Raw genomic sequence first — 25,279 nt, forward strand, 5'->3', positions numbered from 1 at the left:
TTTAAAACTAATTGTCAACACAAATGTGCACATACAATACATGCATGCTCATGAATGTGTAGGTACAGTCACCAGCATTAATATCTGCCACGGAGGAGACTGCAAAAATATCTGACACGTCCTTCCGACCCTATAAATAGAGTATATGCATAAATATCTGATACGACTCTATTTCTAGAGCCGCAAGGACGTGCCAGATATTTTTGCACGCTTATTGTGTCAGATATTGGTGCTGGTGACTGTACATATGAGTATGCGTCATATAAATTTAAGTGTGTCTGTGTTGTATGTCACTTCTTTTTGATGTAAATGGTTGGCCTTAACTTTTCTCTATGTACCTATATATACCGTTTTAGGTACCTACTTATTTTTGTGGTGCTCAATAAAGAGTAGGTAATGTCCTAGGCAGTAAAATTGTTATTCAGTTTATTTTCGGCGGAAAGATAAATACCATACTCACCAAATTCATATATATACTCATTTGTTGATGTGACTGTGTCAAATAAACACAGAATACCAACAACTATCCCAAATAGAGAACTCGATACCATTTTCAGGATTTCACGTAACTAAATGGTTATTTTTAATAACGTTCACTTAAATGTTAATTTTATTTCACGCTTTAATCACTTGGTCCGAGGGCCCGCTGCACGTTTTTTTGTTTAAAGGTTTCATTACATTCATTACTATACAGCTAACATTATGAAGCGGACTTCAGATGCGTATAAGCATGATTCTTGGCTTATAGAAGTGCTCTCAATCAATAATTTTGTCGCACGGAGGCGGTTTACAAGCTAGTCTCACTCAATAATTTTACCAACTTAGGTACCTAATTAGAAAACATCGTCTTTTTCCGGCAGCTTTATAGCTCTTGTACATACTTGTCTATTGTTTTTCCTGGTTGCTGGTAGTTTTTGATAAGTTAATAATCTTGATAATACCTCATTTGCCGGTTTCATACAAATTCGTGTACTTCAACTTCTACTAAGTACAACAACTTTTGAAAATTGCGCCGTATTATTTGTAGTCTTTTAAGTAATTCTTTAGCTAATGTACTCGTACGTTTGGGGCTACCGCAATTTTTCTAACTCTTTTCCATAATGTACCTATCGTGGACAGAAAGTATTCAATTTATATTTTCAATGTAGGATCTGCCTCAAACCTGTTTATACATAAGTACTTAGTAATGATGTAAGGTTTTATATATTTAAATTGCGCACGTTATATAAAAAACCATACCCATGCCATTGACATGGCATTTTTTCGTAATTACAGTAGCGCCATCTAGTGTTCAAAGAAGAAACTTCAGTATCCTATTTGAAATTGTATAGATGTAGAACTTTTAATTTGGACGCATAGATACAACTTCTGACGCTCTTCTTTTCGGTCTTCGGTTGCCAGGCATAAAATCTGCCAGGCATAACACCACCACAAGTTGCAGTGGGATCTTAGACTATGATAACAAATTATAAATTTCCCGGTAGATGTTTAGAAGTAGTAGCACATAAATCAATTTAATGAAGACGTACTTTTGTGATTGCCACATACAAGATTCCTATTAATGTCCTTAATTGCTTAATGGGTTTGCATATAATTTATCAAACATTTGTTAAATTTATACCTATGACTTCACAAATTACATGATCAGTTTGCATGAGCATGAGGAAACCGTCGCACTATTTTTCCAGGAAAATCTTGCACAGAAATTCATTGCTAGCAGAAACGTAGATTAGGTTAGGTTACAACTGTGACCTCATATTTAAAGGCTACTACGAAAATCGAAGTTCGTATCGTACCGCCTCTTTCACTCTCGTATTAAACGGGCGGGACGGCAAGGCACGAAGTTCGAATTTTGCACTTCGTAGTATAGGCCCTGCTGGGCTACTGCGAAACTCGAAACTTGAAGTTCGTATCGTACCGTCCCTCTCCCTCTCGTTTTAAATAGTATAAGTGTCAGAGGGACCGCACGACACGAACTTCGAGTTTCGAGTTTCGTAGTAGCCCTGCTGGTACCAGCAAATTAGGTTGGGTTTGGTTAGAATTGCGATCCCAACTCACACCACACAATGTTAACACACCTAACGGTGTAACAAGATTATGCGATATTAGTTTCGGCAATATGATTATTATGTCAAACGATACTATACGATCCGAGATTATGCTTTCAAAGTGCTTTCGGCTGATTGTTTCTCGAGGCTGGGTATGGTTATTCGAAATATTATTTATTATTTATGTTTATTTATTTTCTTTATTGACGAAAACAAACAGCAATACAATCATACATGAAGCCAGTATACATGCAGGTAAATTATGAGCCAGTAAATTTTTCACTGATATGTCTACACTTATTAGGAAAATATTATGCACAAAGTAAGTTAAAAAACAAAGGAAAGGAATGATGACAATATCTTCTTTTTAAGAAGACAAACCTAATTCCTTGAAAACATGCAGAAAACAGTCACTAAACAACTACAAAGTGCTTCTTATTGCGGCCGCATAACTATTATAGTTTTGATGAAAAATATCAGTTGGTTATAATCACTATTATGTGATTTTGAACATGAAACTACCGTGAGACTCACTCATATTAAATATAATGACCCGGATAACTCACGTCTTAAATCGAGTTAGCTCGACATGTTTCGGGCTAATCCGTAGCCCTTTCGTCTTCGGAGCAACGCGACTCAGCGGCTGCTGCAACACGCGCACTGCGCGCCGCCACTCTGGGAGTGGCGGCGCGCAGTGCGCGTGTTGCAGCAGCCGCTGAGTCGCGTTGCTCCGAAGACGAAGGGCTACGGATTAGCCCGAAACATGTCGAGCTAAACTCGATTTAAGACGTGAGTTATCCGGGTCATTATAATCACTATTATGTGTATAACAAGCTCTTATGAGAAAGCGATTCTTTGCATAGTTACACCTACAAGACCTAACGGCAAAAGTATATTTAGAGCGAGTAGGCAGGCCAGAGCATTTAAGTGATATGTTACCTAGGAGGTTTGGGGAATCAACAATATTATTGATAATTTTGTACAATAAGACCTGGTCATTATGTTCCCTACGTTTTTGAAGAGGAATAATATCGTCGAGAGCAACATCCCTAATAAAAATATTGAAAATATTATGCACAAAGTAAACAAAGTAAGTTAAACAACAAAGGAAAGAATGATGACAATATTTTTTTCACCTCAGCACCTCAAACAGGCAGGTTTTGCTATGAGAAATCAGTGAGCAAAATCGCATTTTGCTCACTCCGTGAGACAAAGTAACTTTTTAATTATTTTTTTTAAATGCTGAGTACAGTGTTGGGTCTACTCACTGAATTCCAAATATTTTGAACTTTACTTTGATCTGTCATTTCACTTCAACTCGAAAAAAGCAAGAGATAGGATCAAATTTGTCGATTACAAACTTAAATTAAATTTTTGTATTAAAAATATATCGAAATATTTCCAAAATGTAAATTTTCCCGATCTTTTAATAAAGTATGAAACCTCGTTGCACGAAAGCCGCTTCTCTTGTTTTTTTTTATAAAAGAATTCCGTATACTGCCTCTACAGTATAATTATTATTTGTTAAATTGAATGATTTTTTAACAAATCTATTTATGTTTATGTAATAGAAATCTTAATAAAAATCATATTTAAAGGTTTAATTGTTCAACCTTTTCAATTACCCCGAGATGAGGCTTTTTGCAGTATTAAAAAATAAGTGTGACATTAGTACAAGAAGTTAAGATTGCATGTTATGTGTATGCAATTTGTATTGTAGCTACTGGACTCTTTTATGGTTTTAAATGTAATTATTATATTTGATAATAATCGGATTCTATTTTAAAAAAATGTGTTGTTTTGTAAACAGGTAGGTATAATTATGTGTTTTATTCTTATGTTACATTTAAATTATGTTCTCGCTGCTGAGGTGAAAAATTGTATGTGTCACACGAGACCAAAGTTTTTTGCATCTCGTGTATTTCAATCCCTTGCTGATCTCAGGATTCTAACCTAGAATCACTCGCTAACGCTCGTGATTCAATTATAGAATCCTTCGCTTACTCGGGATTTCAAAATCAACACTCGCAACAAAAAACAACTTTGCTCTCTTGTTGCACAAATAACTATTTTTTAAGAAGACAAACCGAATTCCTTGAAAACATGCAGAAAACAGTCACTAAACAACTACAAAGTGCTTCTTATTGCGGCCACATAACTATTATACTTTTGATGAAAAATATCAGTATGGTTATAATCACTATTATGTGTGTAACAAGCTCTTATGAGAAAGCGATTCTTTGCATAGTTACACCTACAAGACCTAACGGCAAAAGTATATTTGGACCGAGTACGCAGGCCAGAGCATTTAAGTGATATGTTACCTAGGAGGTATGGGGAATCAACAATATTATTGATAATTTTGTACAATAACACCTGGTTATTATGTTCCCTACGTTTTTGAAGAGGAATAATATCGTCGAGAGCAACATCCCTAATAAAAATATTGAAAACCAAAAAGTGAAAATTTAACTACTTAAATAGGATATTTGGAAATCCATTTTTTTTAAATAATGCATCTTAATTACATAATGTGTGTGTTCCAAAAAAAACGGTTCTGTAGTTTAGATAAAATAAAATTAAAATCATTTTTTTTCTCAAAAACCTGCATTATTTTCGATGTTTTTTTTTATGGAATAGCATCTTACATTTGGGCTTATAAATCAGCAAAACGGCAATCGATTTGGCTCCTGGGGCCGATGCCCCATACAAACACCCTGCCCTTTCGGGGTTCATTTTATATATTTGAATTTTAATATTTAGTCAGTTTGATCATCACAGTAATTATAATTTCTTGGCATCTCAAATATTAACAACCGCCTAAATATTAACAAGTTATGGCTAGAGTGTAATAAGTTAATTTAATACTTTTCAAAATTTATCTGATAAAATACTTTGTAGGTATTTTGACCCGTAAATAAATGGGTTTTGATTATCAATGGGCCTATGGGTTCTTCGCTCCACTTAATCCAACGTGGTTAAGTTATTTGACGGAGCCGGCCTACAAATGAAAGTACTCAACCAGAGCGCTTGATAGAGTCAAAAATGTTGGCTGGAAATAAAGTTGTTATGCAGGATGCCAAGTTCAACAGCAGTTTTTGCCATAGACTTGTTAGAGCCAAAGTCCAAACTAACCAAGGTGAGGTGTAGATAATTATTGGTAAGGATACCAACCACCATTTTGTAAAGTAGATCCAAAGTGAACTGGGTAAGCTGGTTTTGCGGAAGTAAAACACGCATTGAACGTAATCAAGTTGGCAGCATCCTAGTTTGATACGAGTACAGGGCCTACTCCGAAATTCGAAAATCGAAGTTCGTATTGTAGCGTCTCTCTCACTCTCATATTACCTAGATAGTATAAGCATCAGAAAGACGGATCGACACGAACTTCGATTTTCGAATTTCGGAGTAGCCCCGCAGCTTCATTCATCAACAAACCTACGCGGCAACCTACGTAAAAGACTACATGTTACAATTAGCCCGGCCGTTAGGAATATCTATCTCTCTGTAACTGTCGTCTGAATACCCAACACCGGTAGGCCCAAAGATTCCGGGTTTGAGGTTATCGTTAATGTACAGCAAAAAGAGAATTGCAGAGAGAACTGATTCCTGGGAAACCTTGGCATTCATTGCGATGAGCTCAGACGAGCAGTCAACAGTGACTACACGATTATGTAGACCGATGCCTCAGGAAATCTGTAATCTAAACCCTAAGGACTTCTGCAAACAACTTTAGTGGCCTGTTTTGTTTGGTATTCTGCTGGTCTGTACCTACCAGCACAATGCCAAACAAAACAGGCGACAAAAATATTTACACATTATACGAAAAACAATTAACAGATTGTTCGCTAATTGTGTGTAGGTAATCGATTTTTAACTCTTATAGCATTGGAATTGTCAATGTTACCACATTTTAGTGCGTAAATCAAAATTTAAAGTATGGATGCATTGCATAATGACATTAAAATTAATAAAGTAAGGTGGTGTAGATGTACATACCGACACCGTTATTAAAAAAATCTTAGTTGATTTGATGCGATCGAATAGTAAACTATTTTACTTGAGAAAGATCTTATTCGCTCTTAGAGTGTTAGAATAAACCATTACTTGAGTCTATGCTTTGCATCAATGTTGCCACTGTTTGTCTTGTTCCTTTAAATAATTTCCTGCTGTCAGCTCTACTTTCTCTCTGGTTTTGACCCTGTATCGTTCAGGTCATGTTTTGTGTGCTCTCTCATATTAACTAAAGTTTATAAGTGTAATCTGTCTGTATTTTATTCCAATTGACGTTGGAATACACTGTGGTGCTTTGTTGAATAAAGCTACGGGTGTATTTTGAGAAACCGTTCTTGTTTCCACGCCGCTCACCACTGCGACTATTCTCGCTAACAGGTTATTAAGCCCAGTAGAAACCCAATGATACGTTTACGAAGAGAAGCGGCGTGAGCATAAAAATGACCGGTGAGAACATTGAGAGTAACGGGATTCAAATGAACACTAGGAACGCTTCTTCAAGTTCCAACGTAACCTCACAAATGGGCATTGAAAGGCTTGAAGGGATCTCCAATTGGATTAAGTGGAAATTTGCCATTAAAATGATTTTAACAGTGGAAGATCTGTGGGAATGTGTAGAAAGAATCGACACCGATGAAACGCGAAATGGTCGCGCGGTCGCTCGCATCAGTCCCATTTGTTTGTCCTGCCAACCTATATAGTCTGTACCAGATTGTTCGTGATGCGAAAACTGCCAAAGATTCATGGAAACTGTTGTCCGACACATTCGAAGACAAGGGTTTGTACAGAAAAGTACTTTTACTACGACAATTACATCGCGTCGAGTATAATCAGTACCCAAGTATGTCGGAATATATAGAAGGTGTCATGCGGTTGGTCGCTCAGTTATCTGACATAGGTAAGGTGATCGACGATGAAGAGGTTGCCGAGATATTATTATCAGGTTTGCCGGAAGATTTCAACGTTCTTGTCTCCAGTCTTGAAACTGCCAGTTTGACTAAGAAGCTGTCGTGCGAAATTGTTCGCACTCGCTTGCTTCAGGAAGATCATCGGCGAAACAATGTCAACTCATCAGAGAACTTAGCTTATTCTGCCAACAAGAATAATTTCAGGAAGAAGAGAAGCAGCAAGATCACGTGCACCTACTGCAAGAAGGATGGCCACCACATTAAACGTTGTTTTAAAAGAAAACGAGATGAAGAAAAGAAGAAGGAAGAACATACCATGTATGCTTCGGCCTACTCAGCCTCGCACTCAAACGAATTTATCATCGACAGTGGTGCATCAACGCATATGTGTGCGGATCCCACACTAATTGAGGATGCGGTGCAGAAGAGTTGTGTGATATCTGTTGCTAATGGACAAAAACTAACAAGCAAAATGGTTGGTAAAACCTCTCTTTCCTGTAATATTTCTCTTGATAATGTTTTGTTTGTGCCTGATCTATCCAATAATTTGATGTCTGTTAATGAGATTACCAACAATGGTTATGTTGTAACTTTTCACAAGAATTTCTGTTCTATTTATAAAGAATGTAAAATCACAGGCAACCAAGTCTTAACTGCATTTAAAAGTAATGGGCTATACAAATTTAAAGTGCAAGGTCGTCCTGACCCCCGAATAGGTAATTCTATGTCTCTTCAGTCTATGCAGGGATCCGTGAGTGCCAATACTGCTGCGCGTGTGCCTAGTTCTGTTTGGCACAAGCGCCTTGGTCACTTGAATCAACGAGGTATGTCTATACTGGGTGGAGGGAATCAGTGTGTTGGTGTCGTTTTTCAGCCAGAAGATGGCGTGCCAAGCAGCTGCGTCTCCTGCCTTACCGGGAAGATGCATGAGTCATCATTTCCACGGTCAAGTGCTGGGCGTGCTGCTCGACCACTGGATGTGATCCACAGTGACGTATGCGGACCAATTCAAGTGAGCAGCTGGGGCGGAGCACGATACTTGCTTACTTTTACTGATGACAATACCAGGAAAACATTTGATACCTGATGAAGTCTAAATCAGAGATGTGGATGTGATGTCTCCGCTGTCTGACGAGTACCGCACTTCTGAAGATGTCTCCGAGGATGACGGCGAGGATGGCGTGCTCTCTGGCACCGTCAACCCTCTTCCGCCCTCTTCATCTCAAGGAGGAGAGCAGATTACGGCGAAACCTACCGCCGCGTCTATTTCTCGTCCTGTGCGAAGTACACGAGGCATTTTTCCTGAAAGGTATAATGATTTTCATTTAACATCACTGGTGGCTGCAGCTAGTACATCTGATGAACCACTAACGTACCATGATGCCATGAGTTCACCCGAAAAGGATGAATGGTACGGCGCTATGGCGTGTGAGTTCGACTCCATGATGAAAAACCATGTTTGGGAATTAGTTGATCGTCCTAAAAACATAAATATTGTCAAAAATAAATGGGTCTTTAAGAAAAAGTATGATGCTACAGGTAAATTTGTCAGATATAAAGCTAGGTTAGTTGCCTGTGGTTATAGCCAAAAAGAAGGTATAGACTATACTGAAACTTTTTCACCCGTGGTTAGGCATTCAACTTTGCGTATGTTGTTCAGTATTTCAAATCAGATGGACCTACATATGGATCACATAGACGTTACCACAGCCTTTTTAAATGGTGACTTAGATGAAGTGATATATATGGAGCAGCCAGCTGGTTTTGAGTCTGAAAATAGTAAAAATGAAGTATGTTTACTAAGGAAAAGCTTGTACGGCTTGAAGCAAGCAAGTCGTATGTGGAATTTAAAGATACATAATGTTTTTTCTAACAATGGGTACAAACAAAGTAAATGTGAACCTTGTGTATATGTTAAGCAAACCAAGGATGAGTATGTAATTCTTGCCTTATATGTCGATGATTTTTATGTTTTTCACAATGGATGTATCGACAAAGTTGTATCCTTATTAAAGAAAAATTTCGAAATTCGACATCTGGGTAAACTAAAAAATTGCTTAGGTATGAATGTAACTAAAAATAAAAATGTTATTATCCTTGATCAGTCTGACTACATAAGGCGTTTACTAACTAAATTTAATATGAATGAATGTAAATCTGTATCCACACCATTACCAGTTAACTGCAAGCTGGATAAGTCTGATAAGGATAACCTAAACAATGATACTTATCATTATAAACAGCTTTTGGGTTCACTTATGTACTTGTCCGTGTGCACTCGCCCAGACATTTCATACGCTTGCAGTCAGCTCAGTCAATTTAGTACATGTTTTGATGCAAGTCATTGGCGCACTGCAAAGCGAGTACTTCGATACTTAGCAGGCACTATAGAATATGGTCTTTGTTTCGAAAAAGACAGTAATTATAATATAAATGCCTACACTGATGCAGATTGGGCCAATGACCTCACTGACCGCAAGTCATATACTGGTTATGTAATAAAACTTGGTGAAAGTATCATCAATTGGGAGGCTAGGAAACAGCGATGTATAGCATTATCTAGCACTGAAGCTGAATATCTTGCTATTGGAGATGTATGCAAGGACATTTGTTTTGTTAAAAATTTCTTGTCGGAAATAATTGACAAAAATTTTAGTGTCACTGTATTTAATGACAACCAAAGTGCACAAAAATTGTTGTTGGTAAAAGAATATTCCCATAAACGAACGAAACATATTGACTTGCGGTACCATTTCGTAAAGGACTTAATTCAAAATGGAAAAATAGATGTTAAGTACCTGTCAACTGATAAGATGTTTGCTGATGTTCTAACTAAGCCATTGTCTTCTCAAAAACATCATGATTTTGTCAAATGTTTAAAGTTAAAAGAATGTGTAGAGTCACTTTAGCTATGTTCATACATTTGTTTTGTATAGTGATGTTAATAATTTAAAATGTTATTTATTGGGCATGTAGTCATATTTACTGCACATATAGAGTTGTTTTTCTGTGCATGTAGAGTCGTTTTGTTATGCGTGTAGAGTCGTTTTGCACTGCATGTAGAGTCATTTGTATTGCGCATGTAGTCATATAGGCACAACATTATATGATGTAAAGCATAAGGAGGAGTGTTAGAATAAACCATTACTTGAGTCTATGCTTTGCATCAATGTTGCCACTGTTTGTCTTGTTCCTTTAGAATTATTTCCTATTGTCAACTCTACTTTCTCTCTGGTTTTGACCCTGTATCGTTCAGGTCATGTTTTGTGTGCTCTCTCATATTAACTAAAGTTTATAAGTGTAATCTGTCTGTATTTTATTCCAATTGACGTTGGAATACACTGTGGTGCTTTGTTGAATAAAGCTACGGGTGTATTTTGAGAAACCGTTCTTGTTTCATTCTCCCGTAGATAGCCATGCCGCTCACCACTGCGACTATTCTCGCTAACATAGAGGGATCTAAAAAGCCAATTGCTTATCGATTTCTATGCGTAATTAAACTTGAGAATTTCGTTTTACTTCATCTTCATAAAAGTTGAACTATTTTCAATATTTTTATTTTCTAACCAACCTTCGAAGTGTTAACCATTATTTATAACAATTATAACAACATTGCATGTTCCTTCTAAGAAATTAATGTTTAATAGTAACTATCACTCTAATTATTAATTTATTGTATATTATAATTATTATACATTTCTAATTTCAGATATATTAGCTCTTCTTTCCCTCAATAACTGTACCATCCGTGCCATCTGGCGCCTAAAGCGACTTCCGTCTGCTCTGGCGGTTTACTAATGTTTTGGCGAATAACGTTTGGCAAATTGTTTCATTTCGCAACTTTTTATTTCCCAACCGTTTAAAATTTCTAAAACTGTAAATTTTTCAGGATTTTTATAAAACTAACCTAACCTAACCTAAAGGGTTCTACACGATGGCCCTGAAATAAATCCTGAAATATTTACAGTTTTAGAGTTTGCGAAATGAAACAATTTGCCAAACGTTAGTTGCGAAATGAACGGATACCGCTCTACCCTAGGGCCGGCGCTGAATGTAATACCACTCGTCATAAACCTACCGACTCTCGTCGGCAAGAATAGTCAGCAAGAAACCTTATAGAATCACCGATTAGAACATTCTGGGGAGCAACGAAGTTCGAAAATCGAAGTTCGTATCGTACCATCCCTCTCGCTCGTATTAAATATTATTAGCGTTAGCGGGACGGCAAGATACGAAGTTCCAATTTTGCATTTCTTAATATAGGGTCTGACCGGCCAGCGTGTGCGTCAAGAAGAACCCAGTTTCTTTTCTGTTCATCAACAGAAACATTCATTTCATTCTTAGAGAACAGAACAGAATCGGTGGGTCTATCCGCGGCGGTCAACTACAATTAGTTGAGATTCAAATTCTGAAACAAAATTATGTTTTGTATGTATTCTTTTTAGGTCATGCGCATTTACCACGACCATTCCTTATTTTCGAGGTTCACGATCAAACTATGGTACCATCTGAAAATTTTCAAGTTCAGTTTGAAGTAAGTATAAGTAACAAATTTTATTCACATAAATACAAGAATTTAAGAAAAAATAACCATATAAAAACTTATAAGTTAAGTTTATACAGTCAGCCAAATAAATCGTTGTTAATTATAGGTGGGTACATATACCAACAATACTGTAAAGGCACAAAATGTAGCTCCCCGAAAATATCATTATAGTATTATAGTACACTTCACCTCCACCGCTCCAAAAACCCGCCGCTAAATTCTTTGGATTTTGTCAATAATTACCACTTGATTATTTAATTCAACAGGGCTACTACCATAGCTGGGCATTAACTCGTTAATCCGTTAATCGTTAATTAACGAAGTTAACATTTCGACTAACGGATTAAATTTTAAGTTAACTAAAAAATGTTAACGGACTCGTTAACTTCCGTTAAATGTCCCTAAGTCCGTTAATCGTTAATTTGGCGCCTACAATTAACCAAAGATACCGCACGCACTACTAAAAGGAGATGTTATCACTCATGGGTTGCTAACCATTTTTTCTTTCTTAACTCGCGGGGGGACGGGCGATGCATTATGCAATTTTACAAAATAATGAAAAAGCACAATGTTTACGAACGCATACAAACCGAACTCCCAACAGTAATTTTCATTCACACAGTAAAAAACTTCGGACATGACATTTGTACGTCACACATAGACAATAACGTAAAATCAGTTAGGGCTTGGACCATATTGATAAGAATGTCGAGCATTCAATCGTTCGTACATTCAGTCATTTATTAAATCCTAGCATTTTTGATAGATTATACGGTTTGTAAATAAATGTGATTAAGGTTTTAAATGTGTTTAGAGCAGTATTGCGATCAACCGGTGGATCGCGACTATTAGTCCAGTCAATCGGGGCAACGCAAAAAATATATATACTGAACTACCTATGCTGTTTCATTTAAGGCTTCAAGAAGTATGTAATTGGTAGATTGCACAGGGTTTCGTCAGTAAACAGTAGATCTTGGGTCTAATCAAGTTGGGCACCCCTGGTTTTGAGTGCCTCTAATGAAAACTGATACTGGATCAAACATTTTTTACATATGTACTAGTTCTTTATAAAGGTACATGATATCATTGGATAGTTTAGTTCATTATTCGGATAGTATAGGTATCCAAAGTTAGTAATACAATAGGCATAGAATTAATGACATTGTAATATAACAATAAGGTCGCGGGTGTGCAAAGTAATTGTTTCAGTTCACGAATAAAAAAATCAAGAAAAAAAAGCAAAATGGAAAACTAGTTAAATAAAGTTTTATTTAAATGAAAATGAGGATGGTACGTATAAGAAACAGCTTTTTGATTGTATGTCATTGATTCAGCAAAAAAAATCTATACTTATCGCTTCATCTAATCGTATCATCATTATAATCTTAAATAGGTATAATAATTCTAATTCTAAATATATAGAAAAATAAATCTCTACTTGTAAAAGTGACTTTTTTTCAAGAATTAAAGCAAACTGAGTAGTATTTATTGATTTTGATTCATCAATTTGTGTTCTGAAACGAAAAATTTTGCTATAAAATAATTTTGGTTATACTACATTAACATTTGAAAAGTGGATTGATCTTTTTTACTTTGTCTTTTACGGCATTTTATTTTGCAACCCTAATTTAATTGATTTACACTTACAACAATACACTGTCAGATTATGCAAAATAATGCTAGTTACTTCATTCTGATGACAAAATATTAACGCATTGCTTATTTCTTATTACGACGTTTTTATGGATAATGTTAGTTAAAGTAACGATGGTTACCACATTTTTGCTTTCCCAACAAAAGTGTTTTTTTTTCATCGTTTTCCATACATTTACTTGCGTCATTTACCTACTACGATTAATGGATTGTCAAATGCAGTAACCCACAAAATATCCTTTTAAATAAACTTTACATTAATGCTGTTTACAAAAACTTATTCAGCATAAAATCATAAACATAGTGTCCAAAAATAGCAGCTCTGTCCATAACTACGAAAGTTATGTTTTTTTTTCAAAATCCAAAATGTTTTTCTGCTATGGTGAACAATTTCACTTTTGCGGGTTACTACGTGTTGGCTTTCCAACGTCAGCATAATTATATAATATAGCCATTATTTACAAAGGTGCCCATAGAAAGACGTTTGACTTATGTGGAAGTCGTGGTGACTGGCTCGATACGTCCCACGGTGATTTTCAGCTGGAAGCGGACCACAGTAGAGATACAATACAATTGGTGGCAACTCTCCGAAGTGATCATATACCACATAAGAGCCCTCGGGCAATACAAGCCGCTGCCTACGACAACAACAGAGGAACCAACTACCACAACTGAACTAACAACAACGACGACAAAAACAACAACGAGGAGATGGGGCTAAGCCGCTAATCTATTATTTTTATGTCTGCAATATTGTTAATACCAGGAAAATAAATATATAGTGTTCAGTTTATTTTAGTTTCTAACATACGAGGTTAATAAAATAACTGAAAGCCACGAAGTAATTTTCTCAGAATGGAGAGGAGAATCGATTAGGTACACTATGTTTTAAATGCAGGCTGTGTTTCTTTTTTTAAATCCCTTTTTTATTGTGCCCAGTTTAAAAGTTACGAATCCAACATGAGCCAATTTTTTAAATCTTTTAACGGGGTTGCATACTATTTAATACTGGCGGTTTTGTCAGTTTGATTTTCTTAATTAAATTAATGGCGAAGCGCCACTGACGAAATACCAAAATACCTGCTATAGGTATACATTATGGTTAGTGTAAGTTTTCGGTTACAAAATACGTCTCGATCGCGTTCGCGTTAAAATCTCAATTTGTATGGAAAAACGAACATCGCAAACGTTCCGCTAGAGGTGCTGTTCGTGTTTCCATACAAATTGAGATTTTAACGTGAACGCGATCGAGACGTCTTTTGTAACCGAAAACTTACACTAAGGGCACAGAATGATGAACTGCAGGGCTACTACGAAACTTGAAGTTCGTTTCGTACCGTCCCTCTCGCTCTCGTACCTATTATACAGTAAACCTCGCCGGTGGAAAATCACCATCAGAGGGACCGCATGACACGAACTTCGAGTTTTGAGTTTCGTAGTAGCCCTGCTGAACTGAACTGATATAGTTAATACACCTACCGCAGAATGCGCGTGTGACCGATGTCTTTTTGTAGGTAGGTACTCTTATCATTTTCTATTAATGTTTGATTCCACATCAAATCGATTAACAGACGATAAAGAAAGAGCTAATGCACAAAATAATGTTCGAACCGTAACAATTGACTAGTTTCACTATGACATCAACTTTGCGTCTATGTGTTCTGGTATATATGGTGCTGAATGATATTTTTAAATGTGCATCAGCGTTATATGAGTACGGTATGAAATTATAAACATTTAAGTACTTTATTATGTATTTGAATCTTGTCATAATCTTGGGCAGAAGTGTGGAGTGAACAATTTCGTTAGGCCACCCGAAGGGTGAGATACCTAAGTGTTAGTTAAGTATGCTTTCGATTGCGACATCTCGCAGGTAGTACTTATACACAATAGTTATTTATGCAACTGCATCATAATAAGGGCCAAAGGCAGCCGTGGTTGCCTAGGAAGCCGTGGTGGCCTAGTGGTTTGACCTATCGTCTCCCAATCAGAGGGTCGTGGGTTCAAACCACAGCTCGCACTTCTGAGTTTTTCGAAATTCATGTGCGGAATTACATTTGAAATTTACCACGAGCTTTGCGGTGAAGGAAAACATCGTGAGGAAACCTGCACGAACCTGCGAAGCGATTCAATGGTGCTTGCGAAGTTCCCAATCCGCACTGGGCCCGCATGGTAACTATGGCCAAAGCCCTCTTGTTCTGAGAGGAGGCCTGTACCCAGCAGCAGGACGTATATAGGCTGGGATGATGAAGGGCCATTAGCTACCTACTCGTTACGCATGCGTGTCTCAATAGCTGATTATGAATACTTGCATACATTACTTTTTATACGAGCTCAAACATGAACAATTAATAAATAATGAATACTTACATAACGGACAATAAATTAATTTTTCGATTTTAAGGTAGCAAATTACTACTCACTTCCATTGCCGGCTGTTTTATTTCTGACTGCGTCACATATTCTCATCACTTAATTCACCAAAGTCACACTTCTCACAGATAAAAAGTCGGTTAAATAGTGATTAACTTTTTTTTCACTAATCACAACCTTAGAATGGAAACGGGAACTTTCGAATACAGTCATATTAAATAATGTTGAAATATTTAAATTTATTAATAACTGTAAAAAATATATATTGTCCGTTATGTAAGTATTCATTATTTATTAATTGTTTATGTTTGAGCTCGTAGAAAAAGTAATGTATGCAACTATTCATAATCAGCCATTGAGACACTCATGCGTAAAGTCGCACTCGTGTCTTAATGGCCCTTATTATGACACAGTTGCAGAAATAACTATTTCTTACTTGTAATACTGACCTCAAATATTTGCCAATGAGAATGGAGTTGTTACGATTACAACGCCACATCATTCATCTTAGGCAGTTTCGTATAGTCTCTACCTAGAGACTTCTGTACAGTCCCCAGCACCAATATCTGACACAACAAGCGTGCATAAATAACTGATACAACTCTATTTCTAGGGCCCGAATGACGTGTCAGATATTTTTGCACTCTCCGCTGTCGTAGATATTAATGCTGGTGACTGTACCATGTTACAATATGCCCCAATGATATCTGCAGCGCTTGCTATAACTCTTGATTAAGGTATAAGTAAGGTAGAGTGAGATGGTCTACACCGCTTCTGCATCTCTCAAAAGGAGCCATAATTTTTTACTTTGCACTGGAAACTGGATGACCTTACTACATTATAAAAGTTAAATATTTAAAAAATGGCTGAATCAATTTTTATGAAAGATAGCTAAGAATCACCGCAAGGAAACTTTGAGACTACGATGCCACTGACAGACAGTTTCGGCGTCAAACTTATTAATTAGATGGCACCCCTTGGCATCAGCAGGGCTGCTACGAAATTCGAAGTTCGTGTCGTTCCGTCTCTCTGACACTTATACTATTTAATACGAGAGTGAGAGGGACAGCAGGATACGAACTTTGATTTTCGAATTTCGGAGTAGGCCCTCTGGCACTTAGAGCGACCTCTTTTCTTATTCTACCCCGGGGCCGGCGCTGGGTAGGTATCTCTACGAGTATAAACTTTGAGCATTTGTTTAGCAGATCTTAAAGGTTCAGCGTTAAGTATTCATTTAGCCGTTTTGATTTTCTTCTAGGGTTTCATGTCAATGGAGAAATCGAATCTTACAATTTGACAGGGAGAATACCGTTATACCAACCAACCTACCATTTGAATTTAACAGTAAGTTAATAAGTACGATCATTGTTGTGAACATTATATTTTAAAGGCGTGGATTCACTAGAGGCAGAATCGGGTCGAGCGGCTGCTTGGACCTGACCGAGGCAGAGCATGTGGAGGCGCTGCCCCAATAATTACCATCTTTAACTTTATGACGTTAGCAAACAATATAAATACAAGGCGATTGATCCAAATGGGTCAGTATGGAGAAGTCAGAAAGTATAAGATAGCGAATTCTGTTCTTAGGAAACGTGGCGTCGATTTTAGATTTAAAAAATGGCATTCTTTATATCTCTTAGTTTCTGACTTCTCCATACTGACCCATTTGGATTAATCTAATCACCCTATAGGGGTAACAGCAGGGTGTCATGAATTGGACATTAGCATAACAAACAACTATACCTACTACTTGTACCACACTTGTACTATTACTTCTTCCGTGCCTATACTCAACCTGTATTTTTTATAGGACACACATGTTTCTTAAAAAAATATTTTATTTAGGTATTTATTTCTCAATTTTAACAGAAGCGGAGCGGGTCGGTGGTTGATTATAGCTCCACTAGACCCTTTGTTACCTTATCTATTATTAAAATTAATATGAATTTAGAGTATGAATTCCAATTTCAGCATGGCAAAGAGGGCGTGAAAAACAATTATACATATATTAGTGTGGAGTATGAGCACGAGTCACCGCTGCACATAGTATATGACCCAAAGAAATTGTCATTGTCATTTTACGTCCGAATCCCAGTGAAAGAGATACCATTTAAAATCATTGGCTATTCGATGCCATTGAAGTAATAAATGGCAAAGTGTATGAGGCAGTTGGGACTCTCTGGCGCTCTATATAGGCACGATTCGAGCCTGAGGAGCAAAGGGGCAACTACGTAATTCGAAAATCGAAGTTCGTATCGTACTGTCCCTCTCACTCTTGTATTAATAATATTAGCGTCAGAGGGACGGCAAGATACGAAGTTCGAATTTTGCACTTCGTAGTAGGTATAGGGCCTGTGCCAAGTTATAGTTTTTTTTGGGACTGAGTCGCCATAAGGACCAAATACACTAAGGGGCTGTTTCACCATTCATTGATTAGTGTTAACTGGCGGTTAGGTGTGATGCCGTCTCTATTTGTTTTGTTCGAATAGACGGAGACGGCATTACATTTAACCGTCGGTTAGCGCTAATCAATGGATGGTGAAACAGCCCCTAAGTCCTTGCTTTTGTTTGCTTGTTTTTAATTTCATACCTATAAGGTACTTTATGGTGGCGTGCAGTCGGGAAAAATCCATTATAGATGACTGGGAAGGGATAGCCCTGACAGTGCCGGACTCACCCTGCCGTCGCTTTATGTTTTTGAAATAATCATGTATGTAAGGAAGAACATATGTGATTTTCCCACTAACGTCGATAAGCCAAAGGCTACTAGAAACACAGGGAAGCTTAAAGTTCCATCTTACAGACTGGCTACAACCAAAAAGTCGTTTCTGGAAAATTTCATACGTTTTTATAATAAAATTCCAAAAAATATTACAAACGAAACGGATACAAAATTCAGATCTATTGTCAAGAGACATTAATATCTAAGGCGTATTACAAAGTTAATGATTATTTATCGTGGACAGGGATATTTGGAAATAATTCCGATCCGCATTAGCGATCACTTCAAATAGCAAACCTACTGTGTTAAAAATAAAGTTGTGTTAAATACTTGTGATGTATAGATATCATTTAATAATATTGTAAATCTGTTTAAAAAATATATACCTCGTTGAGTGTCTTGCCGGATTATTCTCAACAGAGGTTTTTCCGAACCGGTGGTAGTTTTTTTTTGACATTCATAAGTGCTTGTTATAGCCTAAATTGAATAAAGATATTTTGACTTTGACTTTGAGCATTGTTGGTATTTATCTGGCGAATGGGGATGAATAATTTTATTCAGTACCTTTTTACTTCTTGTGACTCGCTATAAACTTTTGAACCTTGTGCCGCAAATGATTTTGATGACCGCATTCTATGAACGGAGAGCGTTGGAATATATTCAGGTACCTCGTCTGAATAAAATATCGTACTGTAAATATCAAATCATTTTATTAAACTCTGGTGACATTAACTTTGTTACTGACGTATACGTCGGGCAGCAGATGGTTATGGCTGCAGAGCTGATATGTCCAAATGACCGCGTTGCCAGCGAACTTGCCGGTGGGGTCTTGACGCACGACGTGCATGTAGTCGTCACCTAGGGTAAACTGGACTTGAGGAGGCGCCGCCCAGTCGCAGACCACTGTAGAGCCCACACTCACGGCCGGAGGGTTGGTGCAGTACAGCTGGAAATATGGTTCATGTTAGGTAAGAACTAATCAAGATGGTCTAAACTATTTTGTTAAAACTAGAAACTAGGTACGTGAAAAATATTTTTTTCACATATTTAGATCTTACGGAACGGAGTCGGGACGGGAGATCTATGGCCGGCCTTAATAATGAGATAGGTAGTAGATCAGCAGATCGAATATTCTGTTTCATATTTTGATTTAGCGTAAAATTGTTTCATTGACAGCAGTATTCATCAATACCATTACATTGTATTAAGTTTTCATAAAAAAGTGGTTTTACTCTATTGGAAAAACAAACAAAACGACACTTAACGAAAATAACCTACTTGATCGATGATCCTTTTGGAGTATTCAAGTGATAGAACTACTATATAAACATCGTCGATGAAATGAAGTTATGTGAAATGTTGTCTTTGAAGTACCTAGATATTCAATTATAAACGTTGGTTGGTTATTAAAGGGTAAACATATGAATCCATATGCGGATATTATAATGCCTAACAGTGATGCACATTGTACAAAATATTGTCTCTTCCTTATTAAAATGCCACAGCTACTGTCGAATTCGTATACTTTTAAGCAAAATTTGATCAAAAATATGTAAACATGACTCTAACGGTGTAAAACATAATTCTGATTGAATATTTGCTCAGAAGTTTAAGAACTTGACAAGTGATGCACATTCGTTCCTTACATTTTACTAAATAGTAAAAAAAATGTCATCTTACTTGCTGGTACACTTCTTTCTGACCGGGATGAATGTACGCCACGGGATAGTCGAAACGATAGTGGTACACGTAGTCTGTACCTGTCAATGATGTGCAAGTGATCAGAAAGAGACCATAGAACTAGGCGGCATCGTGGTGGTATTGAACTGAAATTAGCGTCAAATACTCAAGTCTGCTTGCACCTAGGAGCAGTGATAAAAAAAATCAAATCAACGCAATCAAAAGACAGTAGAAATTTGTTATGAAGTTAGCCCCTATAGGACAACCAATAAGAAAATTTTGAAAAAATAAATATTTTTTCTATTGTAAGTAACCATCTAAAATGAGACCAGACTGCATTTCGCTTTGAAGGGCTCTATAAATAGGTACTAGATATTCCTAGATACCTGCAAAGTTCTGAACCCTTGGTGCTCATAACTGTTCATGTTTTACACAGTTAGCGAGTATACCTACCTACCCTTAGACATTAAGCTTAAAGCCCCTTAGTCTTGTATTAGGATTAAATAAATTTATTGCTAATTTAGTTTAGGTTGTATTGTAGGTAAAGGTATGAATTTATGAACTTTTGACGATATTTGTAAAATAAATAGTTTAATAATGTTTTTTTATTCGACTGGATGGCAAACGAGCGAGACCCACTTCTCCTGATGGTAAGAGATCACCACCGCCCATAAACATCTGCAAACCTACGATGATGCCAGACCTAAGATGGGATACAATGATTGATCAATGCTAGAAAGCTGTAATTTTACACGAATATATGTATATGTAAACTATGCCGACAAAATGGTACAATAAAAATGAAAAAAAATTTTTTTTAGAGTATCTCCCTCCTCTTCTCCTCCCTTCTCTCCTCTTTTTTTTAGACGTAAAGAGGGATGTTTTTTTTTCTCATCCAACCTTATAGTGTGAGGTATCATTGGATAGGTCTTTCAAAATCATTAGAGGGTTGCTAAAACGATTTTTCGATTCAGTGTTTTGTTTGCAAAATATTGAACTTTAAATTGCAAATTTTCATTAAAATCGAGCGAAAACTAAAACCTAAACCGATAGGTGGAGAAAAAATTGAAAAAATTCAGGATGGTAGTGATATCAAACTTACAAGGAAAACTATAACGGTTAAGTTTTCTTGAGAATTATTATAGTTTAAGAGTAAATAGCAGCCTTAGGTGTAAAATATACCTAAACTTGGAATATTCCGTACAAAATATGAAATCCTTAGAAAAAATATTACTTAATTTTTTCGTAATGGCTGCGGAACCCTATTTCGGGCGTGTCCGACACTTGGCCGCTTTTTATTATGGTAGATTACGATCATGTAGGTAGGTACATACCTACTAATTGATATTTCCCCATCTTTTCTCTGTCCTACATGTACCTGTTTTCATACAATAAATGAATAATAATAGGGATGTTGACACCATTAAAAATAATTCGAAGACACCGACTCCAGTAAAAAAAAAAACATTTTTTGTTGCTTTAAAACACACTGCTTTAAAACAAATAAATAGTTAGTTGATTGAGTGTGCGAACAAGTGACGTCATAAGTTGCTATTTCCATTCAAAATCTATGGGAGAATTGTGTTTTGACAGCTCAAAAAAAGTACGTCAATTGATTGGTGGTGTCAACATCCCTATTATTATTATTCAGTAATAAAATTTATAAAGTAGTAGTAGTAGTAGTAACTTAGAAAATTCCGAACAAAATACAAAATCCTTAGAAAATGTTACCTATTTGTTTAATACGGATACGGATAGTATGATTTTTTCATATCAGTTACGGAACGCTACGCTATCCTGGGCATGTCCGACACGCTCTTTCTTGGTCGTTTTTTTTTACTCAAAATTAAGTAGGTCATAATTAAGTAGGTAGTACTTATTGTTTCTAAATATTTTTGCCCACTTAGATAAAACAGTGTTAGGGAAGTTTAAATAGGTAAGTAGATAATTAATATAATGAATAAACGGGGACATAAAATGTAATAATTTGACTTACCTTTAGTCAGGTTCGTACAATGAGGAGGATTGGCATTTTCCGCTTTGCCGTATGTTGCCGCTGCTAATAGTAGCCCAGTGATCGTACCAAAAAACATCCTGTAAACAGCTTGTGCTACCACAAAGTAATAAACAGTCTACATAATTGTTTAGCACACTTACTCACTCAACTATTCCACGAAGTTAGTGGCAAAGGTTATCGAAGCGATAATAGGGACCAATAAAATTCAATGAGCCTGTATGAGGAAAAATTGTTTTAGGTAGTTAGGGTTAGGTAATTAGCTTAGCTACCCAATAATATTCCCTTCGGGTGGCAAGCTACCGGCTTCCATTGAAGGCTAAAATGCATGTGTTAAAAAATCGGGTGACACTTTCGCGGCCCGGATAACACGATAACACTGACATACCGACATTACCGACCCTGTTTTTCGTGTACACGCCCATAGAAGCTCCTGTCAGTGTATACAAAAAACAGGGCCAGTATTTCCATGTCGGTATTATCCAGGCCGGGGAAGAGTGTCACCGTCACCCAAAAAAACAATTGTTTTTATATGTCGTCCTACTTACGCTAATAGCATAGTGTACCTAACTAATAGTGGAAAAAAAAGCGCGGGAAACGTTCGGTCGTTTGGTTGTGTTTTGTAATTGTTTTTGAAAATATTGTGAAAATTGATTTTTTAGTTGACAAGAGTTGATTATTCGGGTATTGTAAATAATAGTACAAGTATTCTATGTAAATTTGTATATTTTTTGTAAGTTATAGTGTATATACTGGACATATAAGGGTAAGTTTTTTGTAATCTTTGTACTTCAGGTAACTCCTTATGGAGTTACCTGAAGACCCAGGGGGGACTGCCCCAGACATAGGACACAATGTAACTATTGTAGATGGATCAAGCACTGATGGCTCTTGTAGCCAGGATAATATTAACCGCAGGAAACGACACTCTGTAAAAACATGTCGCCACTGCAACAAAAAAAGGTCAAGACAACGTCATGGCGAGGCTTTAATAATAAAAGAAGATGATTGTGTTTGTAATTTTGATGAAAGCCGTCAAAGAACGCATAATATATTCGCTAAACCAACCCCCAAGCCACAGCCACAACACATCACTCCTTCTGCAACTAATGATTCAGTACCAGCACCAGCTCAATCATTGACTAACTCGACATCCACAGCTCCCCAACCAGTAGGCAGAATGATGTACCAGAAATCAGATGTAGCCCCATTTAATGTACATGTACAACGATTGCAAATCTCAGAAAATGACAATGTCTCTCTACACCCAGTAGTGTTTGGGAAATTTCTAAGGAAAAATAATATTTCCCAAATTGTTAATGGGAGCCTGAAACGCATTGGAAGAAATAGAGTGACTATTTCTTTCAGCGATTTTCAGGCTGCCAATAACTTTTTGACCAACCCTGCCCTGTCAGCATCCAACTACAAGACATTCATCCCGACTTTCTCTGTCACCCGGTTGGGAATTGTACGAGGCGTTCCCTCCGAGTGGTCAGAGGAAGAAGTTTTAGAGAATATCTCTGTTCCTATAGGCTGTGGACCGATATTAAAAGTTAGACGACTAAAAAGGAAAGCTATTGAGTCAGGTGTCAGTGAGTTAAAACCTACAGAGTCAGTGGTACTTACCTTTGATGGCCAAGTTTTGCCCAAACGCATATTCATGTGCTATGCAGCACTACCTGTAGACCTATACATATATCCTACTATACAATGCTACAACTGTTGTCGCTTTGGGCATGTCAGAGGTCAGTGCCGCTCAACTCCCAGATGTTACAAATGTGGTCAGGGACATACTGGAGAAAAATGTGAAGTTGATGATGAGCATATACGATGTTGTCTGTGCAAAGGTTCTCACCTTGCTACTGATAAAAAATGTCTAGAATTTGAGAGACAAAAAAATATAAAGGAGACCATGGCTAAGAGCTGTGTGTCATATTTTGAAGCTAATAAACAACACCCTCCTATCTCAAAAATTTCATATGCTGATGCATTACTCAGTAATAACACTAATGGAACAGAAAAGGATTTCTCACACTCTAGTCCAACTACATCTTACTCACACACTAGCCCAACTACATCTTATAAGAAAACTATCTTTATGAAACCTCGCTCCCCACCCCAATCTAGATCTAAAGGATATGATGTGGCAGCGCATAATGCCTTGACAAGGGATTATGACATGCCCGTCACTAACAAAACTATTTATAAATCTAATGAGACCACTCAATCTGTGAAAGAAATAATTCTATTGATCATTAAGTTACTGTCCCAATCTGGATTGGGTAGTAGTATCTCACCGTCCCACGCTGCCCCTATTATGAATTTTTTCACTCAACTCTTAACCGATAATGAACAGCCAATTTCAAATCCTTCAATGGAACTGTAGAAGTATAATTCCAAAGAAAGCTGATTTACTCTATTTAATAAATAAGTTTAATTTAAAAATTATAGCCTTGCAAGAAACTTGGTTAAAGCCTTCATCCAATTTCAGGATATCAGGATTTTCTTGTATAAGAGAGGACCGCTCTGATGGATATGCCGGTGTTGCTTTGCTTGTAAAGCATGGCATTCCTTATTCACATATTCCTCTTCCTGCTCATAACAATGATATATCTATAATTGCTGTTTCCGTTAATAATATCTGTTTTGTCTCATTATATATCCCTCACCCTTCTTCAACTATTTATAATGAAGTAAATGACATATTGTTACTGCTTCCGAAGCCTCTTATTCTTCTTGGAGATTTGAATGCCCAACATCAATCTTGGGGTAGTTCCACCACCAATTCCTATGGCAATCTAGTCATTGATATGATGGACTCCCATAATCTTTGTATCCTAAATGATGGTTCTCCCACCCGACGAACTGCACCTGGAGAGGGAATAAGTTGCCCAGATGTTTCTATTTGTAGTCCAAATTTATTTTCTTCTTTATCCTGGAAGGTCTCTCCTCTTTCATTCGGAAGTGATCATTTCACTATTCTTCTGTCATTTCCGTTTAATAACTCTCCTACTCAAAAGAGTCCTCCTCGTTTAAAGTACAATTTGAGTAACGCTAACTGGGACACATTCAAGGAACATCTTGATCAAAAAATTTCCTCTCTTCCTTCAATCGAACACAGCGACGAAGCCACATGTGCAGCCGCTCTGGCAAAGATAATGGTCGAGACTGCTGATAATGTTTTTCCAGTGAAAAAAGTAGGAGGAAACAACATTCCTTCTCCTCCATGGTGGGATTCGGAATGTACTGCAGCGGCCAAGAGGCGAAAGGAGGCTGAACTTGCTTACAGAGAATCTAGCACCAATGAAAACTTTGATTTTG

General features: G+C 36.9%; 2 protein-coding genes across 2 annotated transcripts; one reads left to right on the top strand and one right to left on the bottom strand.

The window, feature by feature from the left end:
- The first annotated feature begins 14,813 nt into the window (after positions 1-14,813).
- On the top strand, positions 14,814-17,746 carry LOC141432644 (uncharacterized). The gene is made up of 3 exons (XM_074094333.1): positions 14,814-14,888; positions 16,801-16,886; positions 17,514-17,746. The coding sequence occupies exons 1-3, from the start codon at positions 14,840-14,842 to the stop codon at positions 17,685-17,687; spliced, it is 309 nt and encodes a 102-aa protein (XP_073950434.1). The 5' UTR covers positions 14,814-14,839; the 3' UTR covers positions 17,688-17,746.
- A 1,209-nt stretch (positions 17,747-18,955) lies between these two features.
- On the bottom strand, positions 18,956-22,330 carry LOC141432643 (uncharacterized). Its single transcript, XM_074094331.1, has 3 exons — positions 21,941-22,330; positions 19,945-20,024; positions 18,956-19,210 (listed from the first exon to the last, which is right to left on the bottom strand). The coding sequence occupies exons 1-3, from the start codon at positions 22,035-22,037 to the stop codon at positions 18,977-18,979; spliced, it is 411 nt and encodes a 136-aa protein (XP_073950432.1). The 5' UTR covers positions 22,038-22,330; the 3' UTR covers positions 18,956-18,976.
- Positions 22,331-25,279: the final 2,949 nt, after the last annotated feature.

The sequence above is a fragment of the Choristoneura fumiferana genome, chromosome 11 (genome assembly GCF_025370935.1).
Source record: "Choristoneura fumiferana chromosome 11, NRCan_CFum_1, whole genome shotgun sequence".
Lineage (NCBI taxonomy): Eukaryota > Metazoa > Arthropoda > Insecta > Lepidoptera > Tortricidae > Choristoneura > Choristoneura fumiferana.

What these genes read in the sequence shown, in the direction of transcription:
- LOC141432644 (XM_074094333.1), top strand. Translation starts at nt 14,840, where the DNA reads ATGGTGCTGAATGATATTTTTAAATGTGCATCAGCGTTATATGAGTAC. An exon ending in ATCAGCGTTATATGAGTACG is followed by an intron (nt 14,889 to 16,800) that starts GTATGAAATTAT and finishes ATTTTCTTCTAG; the next exon opens with GGTTTCATGTCAATGGAGAA. An exon ending in CCTACCATTTGAATTTAACA is followed by an intron (nt 16,887 to 17,513) that starts GTAAGTTAATAA and finishes TTCCAATTTCAG; the next exon opens with CATGGCAAAGAGGGCGTGAA.
- LOC141432643 (XM_074094331.1), bottom strand. Translation starts at nt 22,037, where the DNA reads ATGTTTTTTGGTACGATCACTGGGCTACTATTAGCAGCGGCAACATAC. An exon ending in TTGTACGAACCTGACTAAAG is followed by an intron (nt 20,025 to 21,940) that starts GTAAGTCAAATT and finishes CATCATTGACAG; the next exon opens with GTACAGACTACGTGTACCAC. An exon ending in AGAAAGAAGTGTACCAGCAA is followed by an intron (nt 19,211 to 19,944) that starts GTAAGATGACAT and finishes CCATATTTCCAG; the next exon opens with CTGTACTGCACCAACCCTCC.